General features: G+C 25.7%; 1 protein-coding gene across 2 annotated transcripts in view; it reads left to right on the top strand.

Moving 5' to 3' along the window:
* LOC129618905 (protein lozenge) overlaps positions 1-25,126 on the top strand; it is a 64,083-nt gene that overhangs the window by 15,217 nt on the left and 23,740 nt on the right. Inside the window, exons 3-4 of one of the 2 annotated variants that reach the window (XM_055533934.1) lie at positions 8,535-8,648; positions 17,855-18,139. In XM_055533934.1, coding sequence (XP_055389909.1) covers positions 8,535-8,648; positions 17,855-18,139 — 399 coding nt within the window. Of the gene's footprint in view, positions 1-8,534; positions 8,649-17,836; positions 18,140-25,126 lie in introns of both variants that reach the window. The other variant, XM_055533933.1, reaches the window with a different exon arrangement.

Raw genomic sequence — 25,126 nt, 5'->3', positions numbered from 1 at the left:
ACAAGACTGAAGTCAACGAGACCTCTAAATTTAGAATAAAGTGCTATGACAACATTGGCGTGCGTTCTTTCACAGAAAGTAAACACAAAAACATAAGAGAACAAAACTAATGATTAGTAAGTTTGACTAGTTTTGGAAGTCTATGACCATCGTGGTTCGTTTTATGTTGTGCTAAAGTCTCCCACTATCAATAGGTCTGACAATAGTTTGGGTCCGCCTATCTTTGTCGTTCGATGATTTTTCACACATGTATTAAAAAATAAGAAAAAATTTAATTCTTAATACTGCAAATATATTAAAAATATTGTTAGAGCCAAATCAAATGCCCTGTGAATTAATATGAGAAAATATTTAAAATTTTATTTTAGATATTTAATTATATTTTCACAAGAAAGAACTGAGGTCAAGTAATTCAATTTTTTAAAATCCTTATTAGTAATTCGGTCATAATAAAAAACTGCTTTCATTTGTATGATAATTTCGATTTCATCGATTTTTTTAAAAATCTTCCAATAATTCTTTCGATTAAAATGGGTAATGTTGAACGCTATCAACCGATAGAGGCAATCAAAGGAATTCTAATATCACCGGAAAATTTTAAATGACTTCGCATTGACATATGCAATTGAAAATAAGACGGTATTAAAGGTCAAATTAAAATTGAATTTTCAATTTGTAAATACTGAATGCAATCTTCCAAATTATACAGAAACTGTTTAATGAAAATGTCTCTCTCAATAGTTTGGAGTGTACAATTTAAGCATCGTCATATTGTTATTAGTTTGAAAATTTTCATATTTTTCATGTGAAGTACAAATTATTAACCCTATTAAAATGTACACCAATTCCTTCTACATATCAAAATTATTAAAAGAGCAAAAGTAAAATCATTTTAAAATCCGATGAATACAAAAAAAGAGAAAAGACATCTTCATGTATGATAAATGATTTAAATCTCTTTTTTAGTTTTTCTTTGGGGTATTCTTCATCTTTATACACACTATAAAATCATTCGATTTGAACATATTCATTATAATATGTTGGACGTTATTGAACGATAAACGAAAGAAAAGTTTTTTTTAAATGGAATTTTTGACACGCGCCATAAATAAAGATTTTCATCATCTTTTGTTTAATACCTGTACAAATCTTCTTTTATCTTTGAAAAATAAAATTATCTTTTTGATGAGATTTAAACAAAAACATTAAGATAAAAAAAAAGGAAAACAGCAAAGAAGAAAGAAAAAGGATTGTTGTAATACCAAATCATCAAACCGAAAAACAAGAAAGAAAATAACAAAAAAAAATATTCGAATAAAGAAAAAACATCCAGAGAACAATAAAAGGAAAACAAAAATAATGAGAAAAAGAAAGGGTTATTAAATTTTATTTGAAAGAAAAAGAAAACAAAACAAAAAGAGAAGTCTCTAATTTTAAAGTAAAAATGTGACAAAACAGCAACAACAATAACAGTGGTACGACGGCGGCAACGCGGTAATCATCATAATAAACACACAAACATAATGGTAGCAGCAATTTATGTGCCTTTTTGATATTATTGGAGAAATTATTTTAAACTTTTGAAAACATTTAATAAAAATTGGTACTTAAATTGAAGATAATACATCATAAGAAACCGAATTCGAAAAAAAAAATAATATGAAAAATGTTATTACACTATGGTACTTCGAAACCTTTTTTTGAAGGTGAAATCCCATATGCGTACAGACACAGGTATATTAATTTTCTTTATTTCACTTAAAAATTAAATCATAATCAGTCAACCAGATGATAATGATGAAAAATATATTAAATAAATAGAAATAAGAAACGTTGATGTTGGATGAATTAAATTTGAGAAGAGGAGTTTTTGTTACGCACATTATGATCACTTAATTAAGAACGTATTTAATAAAGTGGAGTTGGATACCTTAATTAAGTATCCATTCTTGGTTTTTTTTGGAAGAGTAAATAAAATTATAGGTATAGTATTATTTTTTCCAAAATTTTTAATTGCTATTTACCTTTACGTAAACCGGGCTTAAATAAAATTAATAACAGTTTTGCTTAACGGTTAACTCGTCAATTACAGTTACACATGATTTTTGTTTCGCATATTGTGTTGAATAATTCTTGAGCTTTTGTAATATTAATATCAAGGAGCAAGTAAATGCTTAATATCACAAAATTCAAATTAAGGTTTAAGAATTTTCCGATATGAATCACATATTGATCACTTTAGAATGGATGGTTGAAATACATTTCTTCTTAATTTATGTTTGATTTTTCATAGGGGAAGCACACCTTCTTGCCCCTAGATTACTTCACTATTAGTTCGATCAAAATAACTGTGTAAAGTAAAACTCTTTCGTAAGGTGTCTGTACAACATAACGTTCAGTCTAATTTTATTGCAATAAATTTTGTAGTCAGAATATTGAACTTTCAATAAAAAAATTTCTAAATAATTTTACCGCAATATTCTTTTCTCTATGTATGGGCGTTTGTGTGGTAAACAATAACTGTGAAATATTTTTGATAAAAAATTCTAAAGAAGTGAAAGTTAGAACAATGTAACCAGTTGCAGACTAAACAAAAAATATAAATATGAATTTTTTGAAATTACTTTTTCCTAAATTTGATTGTTTGTCTTATTTTTTACATACAACTGTGAATATTAATTACTCATACATACATATGCAAAAAATTAAATAAATAGAACAAATTCATACGTATTTTAGAATTGTATTTTATATACTATGCAAAATCGAAACGGGACTCCTTAAGTGGCAATTATTTAAAATCTGGTTATTCTATTGATTTATTACTATCCATCCCCACAAAATTTAATACTTTAAATTTAGCTGGGTGAATCAAACCATATATAGGACACATTATCCTTTTTTCGGCCTCCTAGTTTAGTGATAAAATTTTAAAATTGATCTTTCTTAAGAAATTCTCTATATAACATTCTTTCAGGAAATATGTTAAACCCAAATCCTCTTTTCGAAACTGACTCATCGAATCAATTTCTGAGTACAGTCTCGGAATTTCAGTTACTAGGAATATTATGCATCACTTACTAAAAATATAATACGGTATATCTATATATCAACAAATAATATTAAATCTATAATTAGAATGTATAGGTTATTATCAGTTAATAAATTATTTTATTTCATTGTCTAAATCCAATTATTAACACTACCTATATTTGTGAATAAATACAATTGATACATAATAAATTTTTTTACGACAAATGTATAATTAAGACAACATAATTTATACCGACCGAATTACATACAATAAGAAATTTTGTTGCCATTGCATAGTACCAAATTTCTCAGATCACGTTTTCAGTGGAAACGCACTTTTCCGTTACCCCATGTTCGGCTGAACTGATTTTGATGAAAATTTATTACTTATATCAACAGTGCCATGAGAGCATAAACGATTAAAAAGCTTAGTTTTAGCCTCTTTATCGTTTGCTGTCATTAAAATTTTATCCGACAACTTTTTGCCAACAGCTGTATAATTTAACATAATTAATTATAGGGGGATATTAACAAGTACATATTAGTTTGTCACAGCTATAATCTTGAGAATCACTTAAAATTCTTAATTTTAAAATCTCACATTTATATCACATAATTTATTTTCCTTTTAAAAAATAGTACAAAAAATTTTATTCAAATTAAAGAAATTCAACACAGAAACTCTCTTATACATATATTTAAGTTTTAATATATTTGAAATACTTAAATCTGTAAAATCGTCATAATTTGTAATTCAAAACAATAAACTCCAAAGATAAATTCAACAAGTTAAATTCAACAGATTGCCTTCAAAATTTAAGGATAGTAAATACTCTTAATGTAATTGCACGTAGGAAGTACTCATAAAATATCCTTAAAATTTAATCTTCATTTTTAAAAACCTTATACAACTATACTATTTATTACATGACTTCTCAAAAAATTATTATTCTTTACCATATTGCATGCAAAACATATATATACATATACATTTATCAAATACTAGCATACAATATATCTACTTCTTGAGTAGCAAACTGAAGATTGTAAAATAATTTATGCAATATTTCTCTTGCTTCAAAGGAACTTTAATTTTACTGTGTTACCGTTTTTACTAGAATCAAAGCATGTTTTACTACGTATTACAAAATCTTCAAAATTTCTATATGATTATTGATTATAGTGATATTTTTGTATATTATTTTAAAATTTTAATATTAAAATTAAAATTAGTAATAATTCTGAATTAATTTATTTTGAAGTTTGCAATTTCAATTGAAAATCATTGCTTTATAAAGAGGGATTTATGCCACTAGCAGTATAAATAAATATTATTTAGATCCTTACAATATTATTTTGATTTTTGATTTTGTAGTTGATGTCTACATTTTAAAATACATCGGCAACACTGTATTTAAAATAAGGTGTGGTGATATATTACTATAGGATTTTAAGGATAATTTCAACTGACATTCTCCACAAATAAACTGTAAAATTTATGAAAATGTATGTTCTTTTGAAGTAATTTTGCTACCAGTTTTCGAACATAAAATTTAAATACAAAGTTGAATGTTTCAAAGAGTTAGGAATATTAAGTGGAGATTTTTTCTTTGAAATCAATATTCATATATAAACTTTAGTATTCTCGTTTAAACTTAAATATACACATACATTTATGTGTAAAAAAATTAATAGGCATGGGTGTTGGACGGGAACATCAATGAAATTTTAAATAATAACTAAAGTTTATTACAATGGTTATGGTGTATAGGTATGTACGTATTTCGTAGGTGTATAGTTGCATATATTGTAAAATGTAGGCATATACTTGATAATATACTTGATAAAATGTAGGTTTCTTAAGTGTACAAGAATTTGAAAATGAAAATTTAATAGGGTATGCAATATTATTCAATTAAGAGATTTGTGTTTACGAATTTGGAATTTTTATTTTGATTTTCGCGTAATTTTCAGTCAATATTTTTCAAAAATTGACGTAAATGATAGACGGTCATGTAGCATTTTCTATAAGATTGTCTTTGATTACACAAATTAAATTCACAGAAATGTATTTTTCGCTGTAAGACACACAGTATTAGAGTTTTCATTTCTGTTTAATGTTCATTTCATTGGCTTAAGGAAATATATTAAGGTACCTCTACACCTGTGAGGATAGAAGGTTTAAATTTCACACTTACATAGATCTTTACTAAGGACTTGTTTTCGTGGAAGAAAATTCTTATCTATCTCCCCCCCACTCCTCCTAAAAGTTATAACTCCGTAAAGTCTTAAAAATACCATTTTTCAACTACTTATTGCAGCAAAGCCACAAACATCTTTCAAATTTTGCAAACCCAGAAAGCTAGTGGCAGTCTTCTTCTAAAATATCAAATTTAAATTTTACAACAATAAAATGACCGTTAAAATTTACCGTTACCTAAAATCCGCCTTTTCTAAATTTTTGATATTGTTTTTCTTCTACTGAGGTCTAGGCTGTAGTAGTCTGAAATTTTAGCACCTTTTAGACACTAGTAAATAGTTCAGTTCGTTAGAAGAAAATCTTTTTCCACCTCCACCTCTCAAGTTATCGCCACCCGAAAAAATGTAAAATTTTAGTTTTTGGCATCTTATATTTCCAAAAATGCAAGCTTTTATAAATTTCTAAAAACGCAGAAAGCTGACGGCTAATGCCATACTTTTAAAAAATATCACTAGTTTTTCTAAACTACTAACACAAATAAACCTTAAATTCGAGCATTATTTTAACGTATCTTTCAATAATTTTTTCGTTTTATTTCATCCCTTGTACAGACAAGTGTAATTGGAAGTGTTATACACCTACAATTTCATACATTAAGCGTATTATATTGCCTTAAATTGATCGAAAAAGTTATTGTAATATTACTATAAACATCCTTGGAAAAAAATCGATTACTTGCATATTTTACCAATAAAAACAAAAATTTAAACTGACCAGTTTATAAAATTTCATAAATTTTATAGATTAAAAATTTAACTTTTTTGTTCTACATTATTTTACCAACAAAATAAAACAAAAAATAATATTCCTTTTTCTAAAAATCGTATACGACCAAATTATATGAAGAAAAATAATAAGGACAACGCATGCAATATTTAAACATAAATTTCTACATATACAGCGGTCAAGTTAAAAAAAAAGGATGCAAGTAAAACATACTGTTAACCTCATAAATTTAACGTCCTTTAATAATTAATTCTCTTAAAAAAAAAAAAAAATTTATTAAACTTATTTTCTATACTCATTCCGTTATATTTGTGCCTGCACCATTTACTATTTATTTTTTCTCCAATTTTTGTTTTTCTTTTTATTCAACATCAAACCACGGAAACTGGGCAGCCTCAACATACGTCCCTTCAAAGCCGCGACAAATAAACAAAAGTACATGTGTAATAAACAAATATAAAAAAAAAATTTTCAAAAAATCCAAAAAATAATAATAACAACAACAATATATGTAAAATGTATCCTGGGGCTATAATAACGAATGCTGTTGACGATATGTTGTTATACAATTTATTGAAATTGATATAATCATAACTTTTATTCAGTCAAAGGCATTTTTGCATCATATTGCGCATATCCTTGCATAAAAATAAAAATTCGCGAATACAGACTTATGTAATTTTATATTTTAAATGTAGATTGTACCCAAAAAATATTATCTGTTGTTTTATATTCAATGTCCTTGCGTCCTTTTGAATCAGAATGTAATCTCTTTTTAAATAAATATTTTTACAATTTCTTGGATAATTTTATATCGTGTATTTGTATGCATATAGTAAGTTTATGAAATTAGAATTTGCATATACGTAGTTTTATTTAAAATGTCAGTAGTACTACTCCCACAATAATATCCTATGTGTCCTTTAATGTTAATCTGTAACGGTATACAGTGTGAATATAGCTGAATACATTTAATTTTTGACTTTTTTATTTAGTTAATAATAAAATCAAAAATTTACTAAAATAGTAAAATAAAGAACTGTACTATTAAAAGGTAAATGCACATTATGTTTGTGGCATGTTCGTGTTTACTTGTTTGGTTATTTTATAAAATTTCGCGATAATTTCGTACTCCTACCATATTTTAAGACTATTTAATATCAGAATTTGCCAGGATATCAGGATAAATTCTTATATTTTAATTTTTCATACATATAGTTATTATTAATTATTATATTAGCAATTATTTTGTACAAATATAATGTCCAAAGACTTGGCTCCAAATTGTTTTAAAAACTTTATACAACTGTAATACTTGATTTTGTTTTTTACAATTAACAAATAAACTTGATGTTAATTAGTTTATTTGAATAACACTCAACATAGTTTAATATGAATATTTGTACAACATGAATGTGGGTAAAGTGGAAACAAAAGAACTGAATACAGTTAGCCCTAATTAATTATATACACTGCTTTCTTTTGAAAATGACTTGAAATCTAACCATAGTTATAAATTGTGGTAACTGCTTACTATTACTTGCTAAATACTATTTGTGATTATCAACTAGATAAATAATTACAGCTGTATTTGTGTTCACTTTCCTAATTCGAGTTTCTAAATTGCCTTTGAGCGAACAATAAAATTCCTGATATTTTGTATTATCCGATATAAAGGCTCAATCTAAGTACATAATTAAAGTTCCATTCATAATAAAAACCGGATTCTACTTCAACAAGCTTTAAATGTAAGCTCAACAAGCTTTAAATGTAAATTATTAATTTTATCAGTCAGTATTATTGTCTTAGGGTTACCAATTCACAAAATAACTTAATGTGTAAAGTCAAAGAATACAAAAAATTCATAAATTCAAATTCTTATGCATTATGAAACCAAATTTCCTTATGATAATAAATTATTAGGATTGTCTTTTATTTTTTGTAAAAGTGCGCTCATTACAAGTGTATGTATAAAAATATTCAATTTTTCCTAAATTTTCATAATCCTAAATTGTTAGGCCGTTTGAAATAAAGATGCATTTCCACTAATTTTACTGACTACGAGTATAAACGAACAACTTCAAAAAAAAAAACATTGAACTACACGATGATTTGTTTTTTATTTTGTTGAATTTTTTGTGTTCCATAAATTTATCAAATACCTTTCATTCTTTAAAAGCGTTGAAGGGTAAAAAAAAATTTTTATAATTATGTTACTGAAAGACACAGAATTCAAATTGGTAGAAAAACAATCTTTTGTCGGTAGGTTCAGATTGTTTACACGCTTTATGATTAATTTGATGAAAATGTAGAGTAATAATAATGGACATAAGATAAAAATTTGGAACAAAAACGCTTTAATAACTCATTTTTTCCTTTCTTCTTGTAATTTTTTCAAAATAATTTATTTTGTAAAATTTCTTACTTTAAACAACAGAAATGTTGCGATGGTGTTCATTTTATACGAATTAATTTTTATTAAAAAATTCATTTGAGCTTTAATTTTTCTTTTTAGGTAAAAGTTTTACATTAACAATAACAATATCAACAAGTCCGCCACAAGTAACAACATACAATAAGGCAATTAAGGTTACAGTAGATGGTCCGAGAGAACCTAGATCAAAAACAAGTGAGTATGATCACATTTCAATTTAAGAAATCATTAAAACAAAAAAAATTAGATACTAACTAAAATTTCTTTAATACATTTTATGTACATACAAAGTAATAAAAGTTTTGACCCAATTAATTTAATCTGATGTTAACAACGCTATATATGTACATTCTTAGTCACACTAATTTCTAATAAGCGTTTTTTTCCTTTTAGGTATTTTTTACCGTTTTTAGTCCTTTTTCAAAAGAAAAAAATAGAAAAAAGTGCTTAGTAGATTCGTTCTGTACTGTTTTTGTTTTTTATCTAAAACAGTTTTTACCTATCTCCTTTCTTAAAGTTAGAGCCCCTCAAAGTCCTAAAAATGCGATTCTTGGACTATTTATTGATTCAAAACAACTTAACTATTATCTAAACCAGCATAGTTAACTTTTATCTAAACCTGCTCTGTTTCAAATTTTTGATGTCATTTTTCTTCTAAAAGGTAAGTTATAGAAATCCAGCGGCTTTTATAGACACTAATAAATAGTATATTTCTTCCATTCTCTCACAACTTATATCTTCTCGAAATTCATAAACTTTGAATTTTGACCAACTTATATTGTGGATACCACAAGTTTTTCTAATTTTTATAAAACCAACAATTGCCATGCCCACAAAAAATATAATTATTTATCTTAACTCACACAATTTGGCCTTGAACTCAAACATTATATTAACATTTGTTTCAATTTTTTTTTTCTCACCCTAAATGTATGCAATAATTTAAATTATTTAATGAAATTAATTTAAATAGCTCTGTAAGCCATTGTTTTCTAAAAAAGTATATTCACTTGTTCAAGGAAGAAGTGTCATTCTACAAATCACTAGTTTGATCCGAATTTTTTATCCTACTAAAGCAATAACGTTTTGTGCCTTAATTCCATTGAACAAAATGAATAACTTTTATAAAAATGGCTTCGTCCATTTAAATTTTACCAATACATTCACAATTATTTATAAATTTACCCTATTTTTATTTTATGAAATTTATTAAAACATTTCATTTTTTTTTCTATAATTACACACATTTTACCTTGAATTTTTAATAAGGCATTGAAAAATTGATTGTATTAATATTCCGAAAACTGAAGAGTGTATTTCTTTCTTTAGTATAAATTAACTGGATTAACTAATTTACAGTTTTTTCAATAATATTTAATTAAAATATAAATTTTTTATAAATATATAAGGCTAAAAATAATACAAAAACCTAATTAAACTGTTTTTACTTTTTTTTTCCTTTTAATCAAACAAATGACGTTGCGGTTTATTTTATTCCTAACCTCAAATTATTTGACTGTTCTTTTATTTTATTTTTGGTTTTTTATCCATTGCATATCCTAACTATGTGTATTTCTTGTTACATGAATGTATGGGAATATTTTATAGAAAATTGAAAAGAGGAAGAGATCCTTTTTATTTTTTTCCTTTCAAAAGACCAAAAATATTTCTTTATTACCACTTTTAATCGGAACATTTTTCCTTTTGATATTTTAATAAATGCATGTACACGCATACAAGTGTAACGTGCAAGACTATGTACAAGTCAGAATAAAAGTACCGATATAATATTTAACTTGATAGATTAAATCCCATTATTTTTGAAATTGTAGCATATAGAAACATGCGAAATATTTCCATTTTATATTTTTTTGTTTTTTGTATTTTTCCATACGATCTTTAAAAAAAAAACGGAAATGCAAATTAGAGAAAACCACAACAAATGTATTTTCATTTTTTTTTACTTTATTGGAAAAAAACTATACATACAAAAATTTCTTATCCCATTCATAGTATTGACATGTATTTCACACACACATAAATTCTTATTTGAATATTCAAAATGAAAAAAAAAAATAACTTTAATTGTTGCTCTACAGAAACTCTAAATTTGTCTCATTTATAATCATCTTCAAAAGAGGGATTCATTTTTCTTTCATACTTCGTTAATTATTACCATTGCAGTGCTCACCTAAGCGTTGCTCCGATTCAAAATGAAAATGTTCATTTCAAGTACATTATGTAAATTAAATGTTCTTTTATCCTTAAATAATTTTCTTTATTTTGATCAACAAGGAAATGAAAAAAAAAGTTCAATATTGCAAAAATATTGCTGCTCATAAAATTTAAAATACAATTAATTTAACAAACTAGGCATTAAAACTAGTAATGGAATACTGGCATTTATTAAATAGAGAACATGTTCTTTGGGTTTGGTGATAGATAAAATCTTCTCCAACAATAACTTTTACTCCTATATAAATTTCTACTCTTAAGGAATTAAATTAGCTCCTTTTTTATGTCAAAGTGAGCAGAAAAAGAATGAACAACGCACAGACGGATAAATTTATTAACCATTTAGGAAATGTGCTTAATCTCTATATTTCTAACTATTTGTAAAGGCTCTTTTTCCACTAGAATAGTTAGAACGCTATTAAATTCTAATTCTCTAACATTAAGCTGACTCAACCTTTTACAACCAAAACCTATTACTTGAAAACATAATTCAAAAAGTGATTCGGAATGCGCAAGTGTGTTTTAAATGTATACATGTAAAAAAGTGGTTGGCATTAATATAAGATTCAGGAATTCAAAAATGAGAAATTTAAAAAATGTTTTCCAAAGGGAAATCAATTGAATACTTGAAATTAAAGCACCCTTAATAAAAAACACCTTGTATATTACAAAATATTAAAACTATTAAGTGCCTCTCTTTTGAAAATCAATTTCTTTTTGCTTTTACTTTAAAATCAGTATTGTACGCACCCTTATATTCCTATTAGTTTTACAACATACGAGTAATATATTAAAAACAAATGCAGTAGAGTTTTATCGTAAATTGACGGGACTTAGAGTAAAATGAATTCTGAAGCAAAATAATAAAATTTGTGTGCATGCCATCTTTTTAAATTTTTATTATATTTTTCTCTTTATTATTTTAATTCAAGAAAAAACGAATTCTCGGAATCATCTGTTGAATCTTAAATCGATTCGGAAATCTCCTTTTTACAAAATGATAAACGAACATCAAATAAAAAACAACTCAAATAATTATTGACCAAATATTCTAACCACATTTATTATAATATACGAGTATGTATGTATATACGAGAGTAGATATACTTAAGTAGGTTTTGTGTATAAGTTAATCACAATTTTTTTTTGTTCCTATGGGAAGTATTTATAAAATTTTTTTCTGCTTTTTATTGTTATTTTATACCCTTGACTTGATTTTTATATTATAAATCAAATTTAAACCATAAATGAAAACTTTTGCTCCATATATTCTCAAAGTTCATGCACTCTTAGTATGTTAAAGAGGGACATTTTATTTTATTAATAAATAATAAAAATGCTGAATATCATTAACAAGGGTGATGTGTGCGGTTAGAAACTTTATAATAGAAGTTTGAGGTTTGTTGTTTATAAAATAATTTTGTTCTACTTTTGCACATACAAATATTTTATCATATTAATATGTCAAGGTTTTTTGCCAAAGGAACTTAATTGGGACATTATATTCATGTTTATTTGTACATGTTTAAATTTTTTTCAATTGAAGTACACGTGACGAAATCTTCCTTAACACATGTATGTTTATGCTAAAAAAGAAGCTGGCTAAATCGAGTACCGTAATTTTATCTTTTTTTTATAAAAATTAAGTTACTGTTACTTATAATATTGAAACTTAAAACTTTGAGCGTAAACGTAATTTGGAAAAATTTTGAACGAAAATGCAGTTTGCCCCAATTTCCCATGTCGATTTTTCCAGGTTGAACAGTGTTCCCTAGAGGATATCAAGTTCTCCTAACTCAACCTTTGTTATCAACCAATCACAAAAGGCATACATATATTTTTCTAAAGTTTTATTTTTCGAACTAACGTCCATCAGATAAAATCAAATATTTTATTATTGAGTTTTATTTGTGAATCTTTAACCCTTACGATCTGGTTTTGGAATAGTGTGATTAGGACATATTTCACATGTGGGAACTATTGCCTTTATATAAAAGAAAGTTTCTGTAATGACTAAAGTTAAAATTCAATGTGCCAAATCATGTAAAAACGAAATGGTACCTCAGAGAACCAAATACAAAATCATATTTAACTTTAAGGGGTGTTTGGACTTTACTGGTACATGTGTGTACCAGCCGGGTCCAAAGAGTTAGTTGGAACCGGAATAACGTTTTTGGAGATTTACCAATTGAAAATGTTTACTAATTTCTTTATAATTTGAAAGCATTGAAAAAATTGATTTAAACTAGTTAAAATAAATGGAAACTGTTGTTTTTCAGTGACAGCATGAACTACATTAAAAAAACTAACGCTGTATTACTTTAAAGGTATTACTTTAAAGCTATAAGAGGGTCTCATACCAACTATTTTCTAATGCCTAATTTTTTAAACAAAATGGTTATTTAAAACAATGCCGTTATAGTTAACAAATAATGTTCACCATCCAAAAATTTATATGGAATAATTTTGGACACAGAAAGATAAGATACATTAGTATAAAATAAATTGCATTTTATATTAATTGTTCATCGAATCGAATTCGGAATTCGCTATAATAGCATCACGTTACTCCATAAAGTTTCGCAGTCAACTTTTTAGAGACAAAAAGAAAATATAAGTACTTGAAACTTTACAAAAATTCATTGTGATTGTCCGTTCTTATATCATGCATTCATTCAATTTTGTTTGATAGTGTACCTATATTGTCATGTTATTCATAATTTTATATTACTTATAGCCTAAAATTTACTTAGGTACAATTCTCACAGAAGGAACAATAATATGCCTACACACTGCTCCTGTATATGTTCTTACCAATAATTTACTTATAAATTAAAAGTCTGTGCACACAGACACACATAATATTTTATTTAATTTTTTGCAATACTAATCAAAAATGTCCTGCAATTTTCTTTTATAAAATCTGATCCTACACAATGCATAATATTATCCACATTATACTCAAATATTCATAGACACAAAAACATTTACATATTTTGTGATATTGAAATAAAATGCAAAAGACATCCTTTTTTTTTTGTGTTTCTTTTTTAAATTATACAATAAAAAATTGAAAAGTCAAAAATAGGAAATTACCATACATTCTTTTTAAATGAATTTTCTAAAACAGATGCAAGAAATGGTATTGGCATTTGAGATGTAAATTATTATCAGCATCATTGAAATTCGTACAGTTAATTTAAGGTCCGGTTTTGTTGCATTTTGTATATAATATCATACATGTGTTCCTTAACATAATTTTCTTTATATATGGATGTATATATACTTGTATATAAGTTAACTATTACCTATATAGGATTTTAAAAGATGAATCAAATGAAAAGAATAGAACAAATATGTGATAATATTACGAATCGAACGCTATTAATTTAGATTCTCTTTATATAGAGAACACGATATTATTGTTCTTCAAATTCTTAATGCATTAGTAAATTATTGATAGAGAACCATATTTTCCAAATGTATTTTTTCTTTTATAGTATAAAAAGACTAAAATATATCGGTAGAATTCAAAGAATAATAATATTCAAATCGTATTTCTATTAATCTTCTATGTACATATAAAATTTAAAGTTTTAAGTTCTATTTTGTTAAAAATTGTTTCCGCCGGAGATGAAGTATAATATTTTCTATTATAATATTTGTTGTCTTCTTAAAAAATTTTAATAAATTGGGATGGATTTCATTTTTTACCCAAAAAATAAATAGTACTGTTTTAGAATTCTTTATAAAATGCATTCTTATGCAGCTTTCTCAAGTTTAAATCGAAAAGATATTTTTTTTCAATTGTAAAATTATTAGAATACTCCTATAGATCAGTTAATTTAAGGTCCTTTTAATAAACAATTCGATAGAAAGAACTTATTCGATGGAATATTACGAAAATCATTGATTGAAAAACATGTTCAGGGAATGTGGTTCAACATTGCATTCAACTATGCAAAACGATATCTAGGTAATAAAGAAACAAGTGAAAGCGTTTAAGATATTTAAAATTAGCAACTTGAATCCATTGATCGAATTCATTCAAATTCAATAGCAACCGTTCTTGTCAAAAAGGAACATTTTCTGAATGAAAGCTTGTTAATGTTTGTTCATTTCTTTTTCGAGTTATCCTCCGAACGGATAAGTGAATTGACGGACATATCTAAATCTACACTGAGTATTACGCTGAGCAGTGAGCATAAAAATAAATACATGTTCATACTACAAGCGACTCCTTAAATTGGCTACAAACTCCATACCAAAGTTCATAAATCCTTCAAAAAATTGTAGGGTATATAAATATCAAATTTAAAGTGTAATTCTTTCAAAAACTTCCATTATAGTAAAATTATTTTATAATTTCATTCCATCCTAGATCCTATTAAATCATACATATGAAATTTCTAACAAAAACGCAAAAAGTCTAAACTATATGTAAGTTGTAATTTACATTTTCTTCTACATTTTTCAAAATTCAATGCATGAATGTGTAAATAGGTATATATATATATAATAAATTATATAAATACGTGAAATTATGCACATAGACAAGAAAAGGACTCTTTAGTTGCATACTTATAATATACAATAATGTAACATATGCGTATGATTTGGCCTAATTAATCGCGTTTTCAATGAATGTATGTTGTAATGCAAATTCGTTAATATCATTTTACATGCAACAAGAAACAGAAAAAACAAAACAGCAAACAACTTATTCAAGACTTTTAAATTTAAGCCATTACGCAAAAAATGTTACCAACATCTTCTGGTATGCAATTATTACAAAAAGGACAACAAACAGATATACCTAAAACTATACAAGAACATGTACATATTTGGCATAAGATACACAGTTGTACGTAACACATAAATTTTGTAATAAAAAATATCCTTTTATTTAAGGATAAAAAGGATTTTAACGCTTCTGTTTTTGATTTTAACTTTGCATTGTGATTAAAAAAAATTTTTGTTCTGAAACATACCAAAAAACCAGAAAAAAAATTCAATTTAAAACACACACATTTTACCTATACCTTTTATAAATACAATTGTACAAACTACTCATGCAAACATACATTCTAATGTACTGTTATATACTAATATAACAGTACAATCTAACATACAATCTAACATACTGTTATATACTAATCATATACTAATTTTTGTACAAGTATTTTTAATGTACGTGTACAATACTTTGTAAGACATACTATTTTCTATTGTATGAAGTTGTGCATATACATACAATAAGTATATTTAGAAAAATGTCCATTTATATAACAATATAATAATTTGTAAAATGCATTACGAATGCATTCTCATCAGGATGTTGGCCAGTAGTTAATTTAGTTCAAATTTCCTCTCTTAGATGATTTTTATAATAAATTGGAAAAAAAAATACAGGAATGCTTCAAAAAACTATAAGTATGCACACGTATATAAAACGTAATTATAAAATTTACGTTTCTGATTCATATACATACATATTTACTCATGTTAGTTATTAATATTTGATATCCTTATCATTAATTTTCCTATACCATTTTCAATATTTTTAATATTGATAATTGAGAAAAGTCTGACTGTGCTTTTATATTAGATAAAACCGGAAGGTAATTTAAAAGTTTGATAACTTTACGTATAGACATATGAAATTAATATATACGTAAGTATACGTACATACAGTCATCCCAAAAATTTCTTGCATAAAAGGAATTCTGAAACAAAAATTAAATAAAGAAAAATGTTTTAATTGAAATAAAAGTTATTTCTCTTTAGCGTCTTAAAACTGCTGAAGAAAACAATTCTATTGAATTTTACAGAATTGGAGGTTCAATTTATGCCAATCTGCTTAAATCTAGTTCCAAGTTTGTCGATCCGATTTACCTGTTTCTTAATGTAATTATGGTTAATTAAAGGATGGCGGTCTGAGTGGTCCAGCTTTCTTCTTTCTGACCTATATTACTTTAATATATTGTGATTCTATAATTCCTTGTAGGGTCATACTGTTCTGCACAAAAGCTTGCATAAATTATTTTTGAGTCACTTTGTTTTTTATTACAATTCTTATATTTTATGTAATCCTTTTTTTATTAATTTAATAATAAATTTGGAATCTGATTGTTTTTTTTTATTTTTACAAAATTAAAGCTGACTGTTAAAAGTAATAATAGTACACATAAAAATTTACCTATATGTACAAATTATTTTTGGGATGAATGTGCATTCACACATTTGCATTTACTTGCATTATAGACATAACAATATTATATCCTTAAAATTATAAACTATGCATGAAGGTTGCGAACTCACTAAACAATATGGAAATTAAAAAAAAAATTAAATGTTACAGATATTTTTTTATAATATTGAAGATTTTGCTAAAACATTGTTTATTACGTAAACCTTTATGCATCGAAGTAGGTAAGCTGTGGAAATCTGGGCAGAGATGACTCAGAATTTGAACCAAAATATATACATACATGTCAGTATCTCAGAAGGGTTTTTTGAGTGTCACATTCGGAGTGACTTAATTTTATAATAACTGTCGAACATTCGTTCTTACAGTTTAAAGAAATACGTTCGTATTTAATTATATTGAAGTGTAATGTGAATAGATTCTAACTGGGGAATTGGAAGAGTGAATTTAACATTTTCTCAACAATCTAAGTACATTTTTGTGTTTTTGGATTTTTGCAAAAGAAAGAATTTTGCATTGAAAAGGAAATTTCGTTTCGAGAAGCAATAGTCTTGCAGGTTGCATCGACATTTTCCACCACAAAGACGTTTTCAACCACTTGAGTAATAATAAATTAATTAATAAAAAAAATTACTAATAAAATTCAATATAACATAACTGAACTTAAACAATTAACTTTTACCAAAAAATTGTTTGCTTAAATTTCTTACAATTAAATCAAAATTAAAAGAGTGCATTTAATACAAAAATTTTTAACATAAAGAGTTTTACTATAATGTTTGCCTATACATTTATCTTTACTTTATAAATCTAATAAAATATTCTTAAACATTATTTTTAATAACCTTTTTACTAACATTTCTATAACATTTAACTTAAAATTATGTACTATTTTTTTTCTGTTTATTTTGTTTTTCTTTTGTAACTTTTTTCTTAATAGCTGATGGAATTTTTCCAGGTCCAAATAATAGCCATCCATATAGAGCGATGGGATTAGGACAAAGACCATTTTTTGAAACAACATTTCCAACACATCATATTAGAGAATTTGATACGCTAAGAAGAAAATCACAATCAAATAATTCAAGTTCATTAGTCGCAACATCATCGATTACCTCAAATAATAATCATCATCATCATCACCATCATCATCATCATCCAACGATATCAAATAGTAGTTATGCAAAATTAGAAACAAATTCTGATTGCCATGATTATAAACCAAATGCACCACAAATTCAAGGTAAGTGTTAAAATTTATTTGAAATTATTGTAATTTTAGTATTAAAGTAAAATTTTTTTTTAATATTTTTGGCTTTTAGAGCTTCCATTCTAACGTTGATGCCCTAATTTCAGTACCAGTTGGTAAAAAAGTTGTTGGGTTCCTGTGTTTCCCTCTTTTAATAAGAATTATTCTTAATTTGCATTGTCTTAATTCCTTCCTAAGTTCGCTTGTTCGTTCCATTATTAAAGTTCTGCACCAGCAAAGATAATAAGATGAAATTTTGAATGTAAATGACAATTACTACTATTCTGTAAGATACACATAACCGTATTGCATTACGTTAGTGTTTTCTCTTACTATAAAATATTAGACTTAGCCTCTTCGCATAAAATTTTAGTATAATCAAAATAGCATTTTTCAAAAACTATTGCATTGTAGCAGTAGATAATTTCGTAATCGGCTTGTTGTGGCAATTATTTTTTCTGTCTTCTTACAACAATATAATCATGTTTAAATATTTCCAATTCAATCCTTGCAAATTTACCGTTAATTGCCTAAATTGACTACAAACTTTACTGATCAAAAAATTTTTAAAATGCCATAATTTCTCCCAGAATCATATTTCCTCCATGAATTTCAAAATGCCTCAGTCTTGCAATTTTTATTACAATCGAACAAAATTAATGAAAGGCATACTCTGCAGCTATTATAATGGTTAATACAATTTTTAATTGAATTCTTCACCGTTATTATACATAATTTTTATAAAATCCAATGAAATTTAAATATTAACACACATTAAATGTATATAAATTAAAATTTTCAATTGACAATCTGATTTATGTCCGCACATACAAATAATATACAAAAAAAAATTTTGTGAGAAAACAGGGTAAAAATTAAAATTATGCTATGATAATGAAAAATTTCAATAATTCAAAAAATTTTCATCAAAATTATTTGACTGATTTACCGTCATTATTTTTATACACAACTCATTTAACATAATATATTGCGTGTAGGGTAATTTCCATTTACATCATTACTTTCTGTATATTGAGTGAAATTCCGTGAAAATTATTTCAATAATTTTAATAATAATAAGCATATAGCAATTTCTATACATACTAATGTAATTTTCATTAGTACATGTAGTAAAGGCTTCGTAATGATAATAAGTTTTAAAAGTATATGAAAATTGTAATGTAAAGAATCCCACAAAAATAATAAATTATTGGAAAATTAGTAGGAAAATCATTGAGAAATTTATGATGTCGTATACAAAATGAAAAAAATATTACCATTATAATAAAGCATAGGGAAAGGTAAGAAAAAGCGTAATATTTTATTGATTGTTATTGTTACACCGGATATTGTAATTTTATTTTTCAATTATTATATTTGTGTTTTTATTTTTTCAATTGCCATTCATTGATTTCGTTGCATATTGCAGAACATTTTCTTTATACTCCAACTTGAAATCTCTTAACACTCAACTATACGAGTAGTGCAGAAAAAAAAAAGGAAAAATAAAAATTTTCTCTTCCTGATATCAAAATAACGGTAGCAAAATAAAAACAAAAAACAAATGAGTGAAATAATTCTGAAAATGACTTTGATTCAAAAAATAAAATGAAAAAGTAGAAAACAGAAAATATCGCACGAATTCTTACAAAATATACACATAAATTCTTTAGAACAAATTTAACCGCAAACTAATATTTTACACAACATACTAAAATAAAAAAAAACATAGCAATAAAAACTAAAAATGATAAAAAAAAAATTAAAAAGCAATTTATAGTTAAGTTGACCGAGCTTTCATTGAATTGCATGCTATTTTAAAAAAAATATATGCAAAATTTACAACTTTCCATAATTTTTCCCATGTTTATTAATTATTGCTAACATAATTTTATTGAAGCGATTAACCTGATCAAGACAAAAAGAAAAAATTATGTGGTTTCGTCGTCTTTTCAATTATAAAATAAGAAGTTTCAAATCTTACAAAAAAATTATAAAACTTTTATTAAAATTGCATACATTATGGCGCTTATATGCATGACGTGTATTCATATATGTATGTACACATTTTTATTTTATGAATTGGTAATGTTTTCATTTTTGACAATTTACGCAACACTCGCAAGAAATGTTATAAAAATTATAATCATGAATGTGTACGACAATTAATTTCATGTTTAAGAGCTGCCGATTGATGGCCGAGATGATGCAGTTTGATTGCTCCAGATTATTTTTAGTTCGAGCTATATGAAATTTATATCGATCAACCGATACCGACTTTAACTTTGGAAAATACTGTTGAGTGCGTTATTGGTGACGTTATTGTCGTCATATTCGAATAAGTTATTCAAAATTGTACCATACGAATTGTACTTTATTTAAAAATGAATTCTAGATTATACAATTTCAAATAAATTATTATTGAATTTCTCAGCATTCAAGATTCACCTGAGATTAGCTTTATTATAATTCATTTGCGCAGTAATTCAGTTATAAATTAACCAAATAAATGAAGAAAGTTCAATGTATCTTTGCTGCAAATGTTGTACAATTGCAAATTCGTAACAATTCTTTGATATTGTCATTACTAAATAATTGATAAAACATTGTGAATTTACATTGTCATAAATGTTACGCGGAGAAATAACGATCTGAGATATAGACATGTTCATATACATATTTCATTTTACTTAACGTCGCATTCTAAGTTGATTTGATCATTCCTGCATGAGGTCTTGTGATAGCTGCCTTATAATTTCCAAAGCTATCCCATCAGAAGTATAGTAGAGACATTTCAGAACTTGTTAAAGTCACAACGCTACATTTCAAATGAACTATATGAATTACGGAACGTCTATACAAAAAACAACGAAGATATGAAACAGTTTTCCAATAATCGAGAACTATTAGAATCATTCATTCATACGATTAACACAGAGTGTTTCTATTCTGGTTTTAAACTAGTTTAGATTATATACAGTCATTTATTAAAAATATTGTTTTACGATTAAGTTTGTATTCAGCTTGTTTGCGAAACATCTCAAAAATCTGCAAGATTTCAAACGCGTTCCTTTTTATAATAGTTCTAATATAAAAAAATTCTATCACCTGTATTTTATACTTTTGTTTGAAGTTTACTCCTGTGTACAAAAGCTCTATTTTAAAAACTTGTTTTTATATTATTATTATGCCCCAAAAGTTCGCTTCAATCCGAAATATAACGTTATATGCAATTTCATGTGCAATATGTGAATTTTATTAACCCCTCTGTTGTTAATATTTTTTTTCCTTTTGTTATTTTTAAATTAAATAAAATTAGGCCATTGATTTTGGAATACCTACACCTATACAATATGAAATTCACACGATTTTCTTCCTCATTTTGTATTTTTTAATTTATTATTTTCAATAAAAACTTCTCACCAACTTTATTAAATTCTCTATTAAACAGAAACATAATAAAAAACAAAAATTCAATTTATTGGTTACACCTTATTGTTTTTTCACCTTTTAAGCGGAAAAAAATTAATTCAAACGTTAAAAAATTATTGTAATTACTTTGATAATAACTTTTCTCCTCGCATAAAAATAAAAATATTTAACAAAATATCATTAAAACGAAATTATTACATAATTTCCGGAATTTATTAGCCATTGACCAGCATCGATTGAACATTTAGTTAACCAATAATATTTTTAAATAATATAACAGTTAAACAAAATAACTAAAAGGTTTAAAAATCGATGGTGTTGAAAACCACACCATGTTATAATATTATTATTGTAAAATGGGAACATTATTAGACTTTACTATAAGGACAACTGCAATTTTATTAAAATTTTTGTTACTTTTATAGAATATCCAAAGGATTAGGTATATGTATATTTTAAGAAAGTGGCCTTTTTTTGCAAGTTACAAAATTTCAACTATTAGAGATTAGTTATACTAGGGTAAGTAATACATATTAATGTGCTAGATCCTGATAAACTTCCAAAATTTATATGCGGAGTTATAATCTGAATTGTTTTCAGAACTTTTCTGTTCTAGTCTGAATTGTATCATTTTATGGTTGAATTCGGAAATTTGGAAATTTGGAAATGAATATATTTCGTTCATCAATTCAGAGAAGAGAAGAGTAGGCGTTTAGTTGAAATCTATAATAACAATTTTGGCAAAAATTTAATTATTAAACACAACAATGAAGAAGAAACAAGTATGAAGACAATATATGTAAGTGTTTTTTCCATTATTTTGGTGTTACAAAATTAATATGAAATATTCAACACCATTAACACTTCAATTCCAAATGCTTAAATTATATAATGAGTTTAAAAAAAAAATTTAATGTCTCCGCTTTTTGATTTCGATTTCACAAAAAAAACAACAAAAACAAAAAAAAAAAATCTCATAAATCGATTTTTAAAATCGAAAACGAGAAATAAATGAAAAAAAACAGTAAAATTGAGTCCTTTTTGAACCTTTTTCACAAACAACTATAACTACTAACCACGATATTGGTGTCTGCGGTCATGGTCATTTTCTGTGCAGTGGTTATACTGGAGTTCACTAAATATTCGTAAAAAAATGATTTTATTTTTTAAACTTTATTGTTGTTATTATTTGTTTTTTTCTTTCTTTTTTATTGTTTTTTTTTTATTTCTATGGTTTGATGAATTTAATTTATGAACAGTAGCAGTTATGCGTTTTGTTAGTTATGCAATGCTTATCTTCAATACTGTTAGTTTTCATTCATAAAATCTCAAATTTTATAGTAATGTGTTAATAAATATTAAAATTCATAAATAAATAATTTAAAATATTTTAATAGGAAAATGAACTTGAAATGTAAACATTTCTGTTGCTTCGTATAAGATAATTAAGTATATGTTCAAACCGAATTAGAAATTATTGTAGAAAATGTAAAAAAAAATTAATTTTTAAATTTTGAATAGCCAAAATTATAAGGATCTACAATTTAATTGTAGGTTAGGCTTTCTTGGCTTATAACACGAGTAAAAAGCTGTAAAGTATTCAAAATCGCTTATAATATGTATGTGCCATAGAATAAGAAGAAAAGAAGAATAAGAAAAAATAGAAGAAAAATGTTTCATTTCTTAGCATTTTAGTGCTTACCATTGTAGAATGCAAGCATAGGCAAAGAATTAGTGCGGAAAACCAAAAATTTCTCGAAATTTTCTTAAACATTATGTGTTTCAGCAAAGTACAGTCAAAACAATAGTTTTACTTATTTTCGCTTCTCTAATCTATACATGTACTCTCACCCATCACCCTATTTAATAATTAAAAATTATATTTTAATACGGGATGCCTGTCGGTCGATTCGTCAATTTTTCTTGCTATTTTTTGTTCCCCAGCATTAGCATGCAGGTATTCCCATACAGCTACCAAAAATTAATTCTATTTCAAAATATATAGTAGAAAATACAACTTTTATCTTAATAAAATTAATTATAAACTTAAATTAAGAAAAATGTTATATCGAATCGTATAAGAGCGAATTGGAAAATTATAATACAAATCGGTTTTTTGACTTAAACATTACCGCAAAAACTAAATAATTTAAAGTTTTCCAATTTGACGTACATATGTCAAATGGTTCTACCTACAAAAGCCAGCTGTGATCAATTTTAATTGCTATGAATTATTGCTACAATATTGTTATTGCGAACTCCTTAAAAACTTTAAATATCGCAATTCCTATATAAACGAATCTGAAAATAATCAAAGTCACCCTTATAAACCTAGATTTTTCTCGCTAAAATATGCATCTATATTGTTGCATTACAAATTTAAAATCTCACCATAGTAGTAAAGTTTAAAGCTATTTACTCATAAAACTCTTTTTAACCTTTTGATGCACTAAAATTTTATATTTATTCCTTCCTCTTTGTTCTATGACTTTGTTATTTTCAATAAAATTTCCATAGTTCTCTAATATCTAGAAATAATATATATGCTTAAAGACACCTATGTACATGTATTAATAAAACTACATTGATGTAGCAAGTATGTACCTGCATAACATAAATCGAATATTTTGACTTCTGGTGCTACTATATGTGTACTTTATTGTTAAACATTAGCTCAGCTACTATATACTAATTTCAAATCTAAATTAAAAAAAAAAAATTAATTTCAATTCAATTTTGACGTGTAACAGAAGCTGCCGCGTTGCTTGCCTTTATTTTTCTTTTTTTACTGTCTTGTTTTTTACTTTATTATTTTAGATAATTTTCTTTGAGTAAAACGTACTATTACACAGTAAATTATCGCACTGCCAATATTTTGTTAAGCAAGCGTACGTACCTTTGTATATAATTTATATAAAATGCAACAATAATGCAATGAAATTCTATAAAAAATCATAATTTTTTGCTTAAAAAGAAAAAACAAAAGATTTTCTTCGGTAATAAAAATAATCATCATCATCTTAATCATCATCCTAATCATCATCAACACTATTATCATTACTATTATCAAAAGTATTATTATAAACACTTCAAAATAATCTTATCATACTTATTCACGATCATCATCAGCTCCATAAAGCCCTTCAATTTCTTTACTTCGTTATTGAACAACAGAAAGCCAAAAAAAAAAAAAAAAACGAAAAGTAAAAATGAATCGTTCGTTCGGCAGCTTCTTTTAGGAGCACAGCGCACGATAAATGAAATTGAACCCCATCTTGTTGTTGAATGTCATGAACATCACGTATAACATGAAATCAACTCCTGAATCAACTTTCATGGTAACTTCTTGTTTATGAGGTTTTCGCTGTTTTGCTGTTCTTTTTTTTTTTCTGTTGTAGTTATTCCTATTTTGTTTTTATTTTTTTTTTTTGCAAAAAGATTTTCTATCCTTTTTTCCATATTGTATTTTATGGTTTTGTGATTTGATCATCTTTCATTACATTTGCTTTTGCTCTCTAAATCACTCTTTCGGTTGATTGATGTGAACTC

This window comes from Condylostylus longicornis, unplaced genomic scaffold (assembly GCF_029603195.1).
Source record: "Condylostylus longicornis isolate FDR11 unplaced genomic scaffold, ASM2960319v2 ptg000010l, whole genome shotgun sequence".
In the NCBI taxonomy this organism is placed as follows: domain Eukaryota; kingdom Metazoa; phylum Arthropoda; class Insecta; order Diptera; family Dolichopodidae; genus Condylostylus; species Condylostylus longicornis.
This window is presented reverse-complemented; position numbering and strand designations above follow the sequence as displayed.